The sequence below is a fragment of the Phalaenopsis equestris genome, unplaced genomic scaffold (genome assembly GCF_001263595.1).
Source record: "Phalaenopsis equestris unplaced genomic scaffold, ASM126359v1 Scaffold000002, whole genome shotgun sequence".
Classification (NCBI taxonomy): Eukaryota; Viridiplantae; Streptophyta; class Magnoliopsida; order Asparagales; family Orchidaceae; genus Phalaenopsis; species Phalaenopsis equestris.
The window spans coordinates 4,156,504-4,169,357 of record NW_018164444.1 but is presented as its reverse complement, the minus strand read 5'-3'; the positions used below and the strand labels follow the sequence as shown (position 1 = coordinate 4,169,357).

Here is a 12,854-nt window from a genome sequence, read left to right as displayed (position 1 = left end):
TCAAAAATCTTAAATCCTCTCAATTTTACTAATTCTTGATATCTATGATTTCCAATTCCTACTTGTTGCCAAGAAACACCTAAAAGCCAGAAATCACAGTAAAATAAAAGGAAAACGCTACCGTCTTTGGGCCAATCCCCTTGAACACTGAAAGCTCAGCCTTCACATCTGCAACCGACCATCCCCTCAAATACTCCAGACAAATCTCTCCTCTTCTCTCCTTCACGCCCCTCATAATGCTCTTAATACGAGCCGCTTTAATGGCTGCCAACCCTCCGCACCGAATCGCATTCTCCACGCTCCTCGTCTCCGCATTAAGAACCTTCACGGGATTAAAATTAAACAAGAATGAAATTCTCATTAGGGTTTTGTGGCCGAGCAGAACTATACCTCTTCCCAAGTGGGGAAAGCGGACTTAAGGGAAGCGAAGGCCCGCCGAGAGTTGGCGTCGGTGGTGTTCTGTGAGAGAAGAATGCTCACGAGGCCGTCGAGAACGCTTTCATCGGAGAAGAGCGCGGGTTCATCGGCGGTTGGAACCCTTCGACGGTAGCGTTCGAACTCTTTCGGAAAGCCGTGGAAAGCAAGGAGGTCGTCCCGCACTGACCGGCATTGTTCCGCAGTGGGGAAGGGAAGGTCTGGGTATGGCTCCGGCGAATTCGTCGGCACGGCAAGCGACCTTCGGGTTTTAGGGTTTCGCGGCATTAGTCGAGTAAAGGCTGCTTGGCAAAGTCAAATATGATTTAAATACCGCGGTATAAATTAGTTTATTTTATGTGGAATTTTGATAATAGGAATATATATATATATATATAATTAAAAAAAATTTTATTGAAAGAAAATATAGCCGATAAAATTATTTTAACAAATTTGAGAAAAGCTTGAATCAGAGAGCTTGATCAAAATCAAATAAAAAAGATTATATGATGAATACATATATAAACATAATTATAGATGCCTACGTGTCCACATATTAGACTAAAACTTCAGCTCAAGAGACTACAAATTAAACTGAAGCCATATCACATTTTTTAGATCATAGTTAACATTGCATGACAGGCTCAAATTAAAACCAAATCAAATCAAACTATAACCAAAATTCGAAGTCATAAGAGACTACAAATTACACTGAAGCCATATCACATTTTTTAGATCATAGGTAACATTGCATAACAGGCTCAAATTAAAATCAAATCAAATCAAACTATAACCAAAATTCGAAGTCAACTCAAGATGAAATCAAATAGCTGAGAGCAAAACTTGAGCCCAGGTTGGCTCTAAATCTTATGCCATCTAACCTCATTCAAAATTTAGATATAATACTTGACAAAGAAATACAACAACAGGAAAAAGATTCAGAGAGGCTGCTGGAACAGCAAATTACATCACAGCAACACAGATGCAGCCAGATGCACTCCATGAAGCCTTAACCAATAAAACTCTTACAGAACCAGCATCTCTTACACATCTTTGCAGCAAAACTGGCAAAATGTTCTTTTCACTTGTGTATTTGAGACAAAAAAAAAAAAAAAAATCTGGTTTTTAGTTTATTTTTTGATGATAGGACTACAGACCCACCCAATAAGACCGGCCATTAACATTGTGCAAAGGTGTGGAGGTAGGTGATGTCACACACCATTCATACCAGACCTGCAAAAATATTTAAAATTCAAAACTTGAGCAGTGATCATAAAATAATACAAAGAGATCAAAAGCCCATATATATATATAGAGAGAGAGAGAGGATGTCATTATGGTCCTTGAATCTTTATCGGGGATTATTTTAATCTCAAGCTATAAAAGTGACAATTTAGTCCGCAAACACTTTTGAAGGAGATAATGTAATCCTCCTTGATGACTATTTCAACCCATATTAAAATAGTCTGGAGACTAATTTGACATTTTTTATAGATTATGGGACTTAAATGGCCCCATGTAAATAGTCAGGGACTACTTTGATACTTTATGAGAAGACAAACAAGATAAAAACCTTAGTAGGTGCACAACAGCGCCAAAACCGGACTTCAAGATGAGAACCAGAAGGTACATTAACTGGAGTCACTAAAGGAAAGAATATGGGAAACCTACACAAAGGAAAGAAGGAATGTTAGAGTAGCAGAAAATGGTAAGGAAGGGACAACTAGATATAAGAACATTACCAGCTGAACATGGCAGGTGTTGGCTTTGATGGTTCTATGCTAAGATGAATATCCCCATATAAAACTGCATCGAAGTAGCCAGCAAATCCTACAAACAAACAATTATGGAATTTGTATTCATCACTTCATACTGCTTTAAAGATTCATTCTCTTTTCACTGGTAAATCAGGTGAGATAGCGGAATAACTTTATGCAGCATATAATGATAGAGAAAAGTGTCAAAATAGACCCCTGACTTCTTGTTTGGGGTCACTTTAGTCCCAAAGTTTATAAAAATGTCAATTTATTGTTTAGACTCTTCTAAAGGGGGCTAATATAGTCCTTCATGGGACTAATCTAACACTTTTATATATTGTGGGAAGAAAATGGCCTCATGTAGGCCTCGTGTAAATAGTCAAGGGTCTATTTTGGCACTTTACTCCATAATGATGATCTCCATCAAATAATGAATGATATAATATGGATCTTCTGTAACTTTGGTATTGATTCACTCAGGCTAAACTTATCTTGTGTTTTAATGGAGCTAGAAAATGCGCCTAAAAGATTAGACTAGGAGGGAGGGGAAGGATCTACTATTTATGGTTGTGTTAGTGAAGTAAAATGTAAAATAAATCAATCAATAAACAAATGAATAAATATGATTTCATATCCCACCGTGCACCAAAGTAGACCCTGTGTCAGGAGGTATCTCAAATCTCAGCTTAGCGTATCTTTGGTTGTTTCTTTTGCGAGAGAATTCCGGGTGAAGAAATGTGAAGACCTGATTAAGATTAAGCCAACAATTATATAAACTCGAAACTTCGACATATGACAAAGAAGAGAAAAAGAAGCCAAAAATTCAAGAAATGTGAGCTTCATGATAGGAAAGTGATTGTAAAGATTCCTCATTTGAGCACAAAAGATATTAAAACTCAAATCATTAAAAAGCTAAAACTGTAATTAAAAAGTAAAATGAGGAAGACTTACAGGTTGTGCCAGAGCAAGCCTGGCCACTTTATGCAATTTCACAACATAGGGTGTTTCCATGTGTGCTAAGTCCTTATTTGACTTCACCTACCAAAAAACCAATAGTGCTTCAGTACATCCATGACCACAAATTCGACAAAAAAAGATAATAAAATAATTACATCATTGTACAACTTTGTCGCCGTTATCGGTTGGAGATAACTCGTGTACCTGAGTGATAAATTCCAAAATAATAAAATAAATAAATGGAATTAACCAAATCATCAATTAGTATTCGGAGAAAACAAAATGAATGTAGATATATGTGACACATACGCAGAAGGAATAGAAATGCCATCAGGTTTCAAAAATCTTTGCGCCCCATCTAAACACTCGGGAGAAAGTTCATTATCGCCGAAAGAGCCCAGCAACTCACTCACCTTGAAATAGTAAACCAGCAACAACAACATTGAGTAAAAAGTACTCATGCCTTGCAAAATTATGCCTAAATATCAACATGAATAGAAAATCATTTACCAATATATCCGCCTTTTCGGGGGCATCCCAAAAGCGCATATCACAAGAAATTACAGTAACTAAGCTCTCCCAACCCTCTAGTTTGATTAGACTCTGCCATCCATATAAAAGCACATTTAATGTTATGTCCAACATGAAAAAAGAACTCCCTTAATGGAGAAAGATCAACTACTCTTTGCTGATCATTGCTACTAAAGCTCCCTAAGATTAACTTCTACATATCCTTTGACATGAAAAACCAAAGCTTCTGACAGTCTGAGCATGCTAAAAAGGGAAATTTACATGCATACCAGAAAATTCTTATGCATTTACATATCCAACACCCAAAGTCGGTATTTACACTCAAAACACATGCACGTAAATATGACTGTTTAGGTGTTAGACATGTAAATACATAAGAATTGTGTGGTATGCATGTAAATGCAAAAATAGTTCAGCAATAACCAGCCTTTGAACAAGAATTGAACAGTGATTTGTTGGTCCGCAAATATCAAAGCTTTACAAAATCCAGTTGAATGCAAAGTCACGAAGAACATTTCAGAATAGTTCAGTATAGTTCATTACAACTAATAACACTGCTTTCATTTACTTGCAATCATGAATTACAGCTCACTCACATGAAGTGTCACCACAGCATTTGGATTCTTTTCCACGGCATAAACCTTTATTTTCCGGTCAACTTCTTTGGCTGCCTGCATTATCAGCCACACAAACAGAAGCGAGGGACCATCACACGATTAGCAAATCAAAACTGGTTTGCTTAGATGGGGAAGCCACATATTATCGTGTCAGGAATTTAGAAGTCGTATAAGATCAATAACAATCCAAATAAATAGTTGAATAAAGTGTTAAAATAGTCCCATGACTATATATATAACGTTATTTCAATCCCAAAGTTTATAAAAGTATCAAACTAGTCCACAGACTCTTTTAATGGGAGCTGAAATAGTCTTCTCCGGGAACTACCTAAGTCTCTATTAAAAGGGGAATAAATTGACACTTCAATATACTCTGGAACTAAAATGAGCCTTTGTAATAAGTCAATGAACAATTTTAACACATTTGCCTGAAAATTTATATGCTTCAAGTATCTCACACTTCTATATATAAGATGACTGTCAAACCATGTACTTTAAATGGCTAACATAGTTAATCAAAAGAATCTGTGAAGGCTAGAATGCAGAATAGTCAATCTATTGTATGAAGTGGGGTGAGATAGTAATGGCTTGAGTAAGGTGCATCATTATGACCAAAATGACATCTCCCACAACACGATGCAAAAAAATTAGGATCAAAACAAACAAAAAACAAAATAAAATGTTACAAATAATCTTTATTTTTTAAAATTATATCAATAAGAAAATCTTGAGCTCAAGATGAGACAAAAAGCCTCAAATGAAAAGAAAATAGTTTTGTTTTGTGTAAAAATATTCTGTGAAAAAAATTGAGGTCATACGCAAACACTCTCTGCTACCTTATGAGTGCAGGAAACACACTTAAGGGGCATCCTTTCATCCACGTGGAAGTTAGATAATTTAATTTCATATATAACAAAAAAGTTGCATAAAATTACTAAATGAGCCCAGAATAGATCCTAGGTCGATAAGCAATTGTTCACTGTGAAGGCCATTGCATTAATTGCTACAGTTTTGTAATAGTCAAACTGCTACAGTTTTGTAATAGTCAACTCAATGAAGAACGAACCTGCAAAGAAGCACGCACCAGCGGCCCTCGTCCTGCTCCTACAACCATTAGCACCTTAGGGGTAAAAAATATTAAAATGTTTCAGCAAAAGAGATTAATAAAGGTAGCAGAAACATGTAAAACAATTCTAGCAAAATAGAACACCAGAGCCTGTATATAACTCATGTGCAAATAAACAGATTTGCAACTATGATTATCCAAGAGGTAGAAAATACATTTGAAATTTTCTAACCGTATTTGACGATGAAGTTTGCTCATCAGAGACTCGGTCAAGTAAAGCTTCACAAATTGCACGTTGGTACTGCCCAAATGAACATATTACAACAAAAAAACTATGTTGTAAGCAAAAAGTAATTAATAAATGTAGTTATCTATTCTTAACTGATATTTTCAAGTCGGAACAAGCAAACTAATCCAATTATAAATATAGATTTTACATTTACAGAGCCTAAAACCAATATCTATGAAATTTGTCAAACTTAATTGATTGGAACCTCGTTTTATGCAACTTCGAATAATAAGAAAAAAGGTGAAGCAATTTATCATTTGAGAATAGAAATTGGTACAAACCTGGCTGTATTTTACTGTATCTTTCTCAAATGTCTCATAGGTTTGAGCCTCTAGATTATCCATGAGAGGCTACAAAAAGTAGATAAAAGCAATAGATTTGAACCTTCGTCAATAAATAACTGTCCTCAAAGTGCAAAAAAAAAATTCTAAGAATAAGAAACATCCTTTTTTTAAAAAAATTTAAAGGAATGCATAGAAAGAAGAAAAACCTGTAATGGGGCCTGCAGGAAATCTCTGTAATTGAGCTGAAAGAAAATAGTTTTTGTATGGCATAAAAATTCGCAAATAAATGATGAAAATCAAAGCATCAAATCATTATAACAAGCTACCTCAAAACGCTCTTGCTCAGAAAGGGGATCCATTCTTTGGTATAGGTAAGCAACATACTCCAGGTAAGGCTTCAGCTCGTGCCTAACAGGTGCACCTAAATATGAAAGAATAATGACAGTAAAAAACTTAATACATTCAAGCAAAAATCCAAAACTGAAATCATACCTTCGTTAGGGCCGTCATTATCATTGGCAGGAACAACATCCACCCTTTCTTGTGGAATATTATGCACCAAACTACCAGAGATTACAATCTGAAAATTTACAAAAATACAATAAAAATAAAAATTCCATGATACTTCAATCATGCATCCATCCATAAAAGGCCAAGTGAAATGATCATTGCTAATGAAAAACAAGAAAATATAAGGGAAGTTTACATATATATCCCACAATTCTTATGTATTTACATATCTGACAACCAACATTTGATATTTATACTTATAACAGATTGATCTCATAAACTATGCATGAACAACATTTGATATTTACACTTATAACAGATTGATCTCATAAACTATGCATGAAAAGGTGTAATTTACGTTTAAAAAGATAGTGATTGTGGTATTTTTAATATGATATTAAAGATTTGAACGGTATGCACGTAAATATGAATGTTTAGGTGTTAGATGTGTAAATAAATAAGAATTGTGTGGTACGCGTGTAAATGTCCCAAATATAATCACCTGAAAACCAAGGTCAAAGAATGCTGTGATTAGCTTCTGATGTCGCTTCGATAAGCAAGGATACCCCCTTGCATTAGTTAGAAATGCCTACCACAAAAACAAATCTGTAAGAAACATGAAACACAACGAAATAACTCAAAAAAGTTAGCAAGCTTCTGCAATTTTATAATTATTTACATCTGTATGAACGATTGCTGCTCTAACAGGCTCTCCAAACCAGCGCAGAAGAGAGTTGATTGATGGAAGTGAACTCCTGCAATGTTATATACAAAAGCTCAAATTGCAGAACACCATCATAGCACCAGCCCAAAATCATTACAAAAATGAATTTTTTTTCTCATAAGAATAAATTACAAAATAATAGGAGATCCTTACAACATTCTCACTTACTGAATATCAAGAGCTACACACAATTGAACGTGATGTTCGCATAGCAATCTAAATGAGTTCCACGTTTCCCATGAATCATTCAATATTCCACTCTGCAGAAAATAATAAAGGACATTTAATATGGTACCATGTGATGGGCCTCATAAGCACATAAATAAACATAGAATTGGCATGGACAACCAAAAAAGAAGTTTGATGCATAAAAGAGCAATGTGTATATCTAATTACTTCACTTTTAGAAGAAAGGTAGCAAAACTCTTTTCTATTGGACTTCATAAATTAATGGTGCAGAAATCTATGAATAAAAATCAAGCACATAAAAATTGTAAAATTTACAAAACTGTCATGCAGCTGCACTTACCAAGCAATCATTACTTGCATCAGCCGGTTCATTCTCTGTAAATTCGGCCTTCACTAGTGGCAGCCTAAGCCACAGCTTTATGAGAAAGATACATGAGCAAAAGAGACAATTTAATTCTTCAATAAAGAAAGGGGCATTTACATAAACACCAGCCAATTCATATGTATTTACATATCTAACACCTAAATTTTGCTTTTTACATTTATACCACCCAAATCTTTCATATCACATAAAAAATACCACCATTTTAACTTTTACAAAGTGAAATACACATTTTCATGCATAGGTAAGGTGTTGTGCATGTAAAAATTGAAGTTTGGGTGTTAGAAATGTAAATACACAGGAATTGAATGGTATATAGGCAAATATTCCTAAAAACAATAAGCTTGTAAATCTCATGGGGTTTAAGATGCAGGGATTACCTGCATATTGGTCATACCTTGCAAGATCTGGTTCACAGATCGTGCATAATTACTACAAAACCTTTTCTTAGGAGGGGGCAGAACACAAGCCTGAAATTAATAATTATAATTGGAGCATCAGTTTATTATTAAAAAAAAAAAAAGTTCTGCATCTACTGAAGAATTTAAAGTATTTCACTAATCAAAGTTAATTTCAAAATGAATCAAGTAAGTGCATGACATTTAAAACTGAGAGTAAATAAACTGCTAACATCAAAGATACAGTGTACTTAATCCAAACGTGGAAACCTAATGCATGGAATAATAATTCATGAATAGTGTCAATGAAAAAAAAGTAGATATCAATGGACTACAATATATACATATGAAAAGAAGAGGAGTCACACGTATCTCTAAAAAATGAAACAATACCGATACGTAAGCTATGAGAAAACAAAGATTAAAACTTTATTTTGATGGTAATATATAAGTATTTATTAGTTAAAGAAATTTATAAAATGGTAACATAAAAAGTAACTAAAACTTGTGTAAATATGATTGGAATGAATTAGGTAGAATCTTGGAAGACGTTCAATAAAGGTTTGATTGTTTATCCCTCCTTAAATAGTGAAAGATTGAAAGAAGTCTGAGGCTAATTGCCAATAGTTCACATGATGCTTAATTGTATTCACTCAATACCTAAAGAGAGAGAGAACTTTTGCTTGACATAATTCATCCACAATGAAGCGAATCATCGCTATATTTTTTTCTTTTCTAAACAATTTACATAATTTTTCTTCTCTCTCGTGGGATAAAATCATTGAAAATTAAGATGAGGAAATCCTAATCCATGACACTCATCATCCATTGCATTAATATTCCAGATAAGTAAGAATAATATAAGTTAATAGAATATATATATCTATATAAACAGAAATATGCAAAATTAATAGCTCCCAAATTATTCAACTAATTCTCTTCAAAATCAAGGATGCCATAAAATAGAGAATAGCGCACATAATGTTTTAGTCGCACATGAATTGGATTATTTCTTTCCTTTCATTTTTTATTACCTTTTCTGGGGGAATTTTAATTAAAAATCAAATAATAATATAATTCAATACCTTAGAAAGTTAGTTGTCCTTAAACCCAGGTTAAAAAATGTCAAAACCTTCAACTTTAGCTACTTGTGTAACTAATTAAGAAAATAGTGCCACAAATCTAAGCTGAACGAACTCCTTTACGAAGCAAAATGTAACACCCTTATTCTCTATCTCTTAAAACGAGCAAAAAGCTCTAGGGAATAGAGACATGCAACAACAAAGCAAACTGCCACTCATGAACAATTGGAGAATAATGATAAGATGAAAAAAATGTTCATCCTAACTGTAAATGGAGTTTTGTTATGGTGCCCGGATAGAATAAAATCAGTAAAGTGGTGAGAAAGGATTTTTTTTAAAAAAAAATTTAACTCGAAAGCGTAGAAGCTAACAATACTGTAGCAAAGCAAAACTGAAGCTGCAGTTCCGAAAATTCAGGAAGAAGAAGTAAAACTAGACCGAAAATCCAAAAGAAGAGAAAGAATGCATTAATTGGAAAGAAAGATGTTTGAACACCACCTTGGCGCCACTCCAGGATATTAAATACACTTCTTAACATGGAAAGATACCGGAAAGGTAATTACAAAAAATCAAAATTCTCTTCCCATCCCACACAAAATAGTCCCTATTTTTAAAAGCTAAACTCGCATAATTATAAGTATTTCATCCTAAAACATAGAGGCACAAATAATAAGCTAAAACACATAAATCGAGATATCTAAAGTGAAATAAATTTTAGCTCCCACATTATTCTTCTGAGGTTGACAAGGTTCCCTCATATTGAGCAATCTCAAAATCTAATTCGTAATGAGCAGCCAACATGGAGAAATTGAGAGTGATGGAGTCGCTCTCATCCTCAAGTAGGTCAAGATCTGTGATCCAAGCATCCATTATCTTCATTAGAGCAAGCCCATCCTTATAAGGATCTATGTCAAGATATGTAGTACTTCAAAAAGGGTTTAAAGTTGGACCTTTATGTGCTAAACCTTGAAGAATGCAAGATAATGTACCTTGGAAATTGAGATATGTGCTAAACCCACAAGAATGCAAGCTAATGTGCCTTGGAATGTCTCAATTGGAATATCAACCACCCTTGAAATTAATAGTAAAATCTCATCTTTTGAAAGAGAAGAAAGTATTGGGATCAAAATCGCAACATCCTTCATTCTAGTCTCATACAAATACTTAACAACAATAATTAGATTAGAAGCAATTGTTGATTCTTCAGTGATAACTCGCCACACCAAAAGATCCTTCGAGGGGATTAGCAATTATATGCTTTAGCTCAAAAGCATGGGAACATTCAGATGAATAGTCTGATTGACAGCCTTTGGAGCTCTTCTATAAATATCAAAAATAAGTTTGAAGATTTTTGGTTTCTTTGAACAAAAAGAGAAAAAATAAAGATGTTTTCTGCAGAGCTTGAGATAAGGAGATCGATACAACATTCAGTGAATAAGCAAGGGTGTCCCTCGTGGTTTCACTTTTAGAAGCCCCAACTTCATAATTTTCAGTTTTCTGCCCACTAGAACTGACAATTTGAGACTCTGCACCTAGAACTTGATGATCAACAACAGATAACGGCATTTTCAAGCAAAGCTCTCAATAGGCATATAAGATAATATAGAGCTTATTTACCACCAGTCGAATAGCTTTTGTTCTAACTTCCTCTTTAGCACGAACATCAAACTTCAAAGCAATCTTCAAGCAAGCTAAGAGATTATATGGACGACTCAAAATTAGACTCCATATAGCACAAAGATTTTTAGTGGCTCAATCACCATCAAAAGCATCTTTCTTAAGGTGATCACAAACACTTGAGTAACAAACATCCTCCAACAATCTCAATGCGCAGAGTCTAAAAAAATAGACATTCTCCAAGAAGTCTACTAAAGGACTTATCTAAAGCTGGAAACAAATCAAGAAAACATTTTGCAATAGAAAGGAGATCTCCCTCATAATTACTAACAATAAAGTTGGGATTTTCATTTGATGTAGATAACATAATAGACTGTGTGGTATAGCACAAGCATTGTGAGTTCATGTCCCTTTTGACGATACCGGTCTAAAATAATATGAATTTGCAACAGTGAAGCCATATCTTTGACGATACCGGTATAAAATAATATGAATTTGCAACAGTGAAGCCATATCACCGTCAGCATCACTCTTTAATGCAGAGAGCTCAGGCGCCTGACAACATAGAAATCCTTATTGAATAATTTCTACAAATATTGGAACCTTATTAAACACTATTGTCCAAGAAAAGCAGAAAGATCGCAAGAGAGCTCTAGCCTCTGTTGCGCCTCTAATGCAAGCCAAGAATAAAAGCCATCAACATCATCCATATCTAGAGAAATCATCAAGTGAATCAGATTGTTGAACAAATAGGCCAATCGCATCAAAAAGTTAATGAAGAGAATGTTTTTGCCCATGAAAACCCAATATTTATTCATTTGTCAATTTATGCGGCATCATGCAAAGATCGTGAAGAAGACTTTGCTCTTTTGGGAAACCTAATTGAGCACCAAACACCAACAAATCCTGTATGAACATCATATGTAATTTTTATAGGTAACATATATGTCTTCTTTTCTTCATGTTTGGCGAGAATCGCATCAGACATGTCTCTAGTATCAAATGAAATCAGATCAAGCATAGCATCCCCCCTTAGTTTATTCAAACCAATAGGAACTCTATTTTTAAAAGAATAGAAGCCATCATTATCAAATTGATCATCCAATGATAATCCGGATTGCTTTAGAGGTTAAAGAAGCATATACTTCACCAGTGATAGAAAGAACCCTTCTAATTCGAATGTTATTCGCAATGAACTACACCATATCGTGTTGTCGAACGTCGTCGCATAAACTTTTCACTCTAGGAACTCCAACGCATTTCGCCTCATCATGCACGGGCTGATCAAATACAAGTATCCCAGATGATTCCAACAACGGACTATCAAACCCATCGAAACTTAAGGATTTTTTATGAAATGGGTTTTCATCTTCTTCCTCAAGAATTTTGTTTTCTTGATACACCTCATCTTCTTCCAATTTTCATTATTCAATAACAGCTATCCTTTCTTGAAGACATTGAATCTCCCGTCATAAAACTTTCATAACAAGTTCTTGATTGGGACGAGCACTAGTTCTTCGTGCAGGCATCTTGGATCAGCCGACAAACCTTTTAACTCTCATGTTTTGTTGATTGTTGTGTCAAGAAGTGGAACTCTTACACGATATTCCCTCAACATTTCATTATGTCCTCAGATTTGAATAAATTTCTCTTGGAATTGACAGATTTCCTGGTTTAGATTATTTTATGGCTTCTTGGTATCGTTTCTCACTCAAATCTCATAGAAATTCATATGGAAACAATGAAGCAGCTGACTGGAAATGAATCTGGATGCTCGAAACAGAAAAGGTAATCCCTCACAGAATAGTATCCTGCTGGAAACTGTTGTCAATCCCATGAATTGGGAACGCCTCTTGATCCTAGCTGTAGTGGAAGGATATCAGCACACAAAACAGAAAGCTAGGAGAACTAGGAAACCAACCATAGCAGGGTTTATGACCCCACCACGGCTTCCTCTCCAAAAGGTGAGGCAGAAGAAAACCGAGCCTTCTAGAACCCCAAAGGCTGGAAATCTGAAATCCTGGGACTGAACTTTGG

At 34.7% G+C, this 12,854-nt stretch overlaps 2 protein-coding genes across 3 annotated transcripts in view; both read right to left on the bottom strand.

The window, feature by feature from the left end:
• Nucleotides 1–714, bottom strand: part of LOC110029558 (putative DNA glycosylase At3g47830) — a 13,568-nt gene extending 12,854 nt beyond the window's left edge. For both annotated transcript variants that reach the window (XM_020731916.1, XM_020731908.1), the window contains exons 1-2: nucleotides 391–714; nucleotides 122–322 (exon numbers count right to left, since the gene is read on the bottom strand). In XM_020731916.1, the coding sequence (XP_020587575.1) occupies nucleotides 122–322; nucleotides 391–702 (513 nt within the window). In that variant the 5' untranslated portion in view covers nucleotides 703–714. The remainder of the gene's footprint in view (nucleotides 1–121; nucleotides 323–390) is intronic.
• Nucleotides 715–2,152: 1,438 nt separating this feature from the next.
• On the bottom strand, nucleotides 2,153–8,187 carry LOC110029550 (protein arginine N-methyltransferase 5). Its single transcript, XM_020731895.1, has 18 exons — nucleotides 8,101–8,187; nucleotides 7,679–7,753; nucleotides 7,318–7,409; nucleotides 7,105–7,180; nucleotides 6,928–7,014; nucleotides 6,408–6,495; nucleotides 6,242–6,336; nucleotides 6,122–6,157; nucleotides 5,913–5,981; nucleotides 5,575–5,643; nucleotides 5,343–5,396; nucleotides 4,256–4,330; nucleotides 3,639–3,731; nucleotides 3,438–3,541; nucleotides 3,284–3,332; nucleotides 3,123–3,209; nucleotides 2,811–2,916; nucleotides 2,153–2,244 (listed from the first exon to the last, which is right to left on the bottom strand). The coding sequence occupies exons 1-18, from the start codon at nucleotides 8,113–8,115 to the stop codon at nucleotides 2,153–2,155; spliced, it is 1,362 nt and encodes a 453-aa protein (XP_020587554.1). The 5' UTR covers nucleotides 8,116–8,187.
• Nucleotides 8,188–12,854: the final 4,667 nt, after the last annotated feature.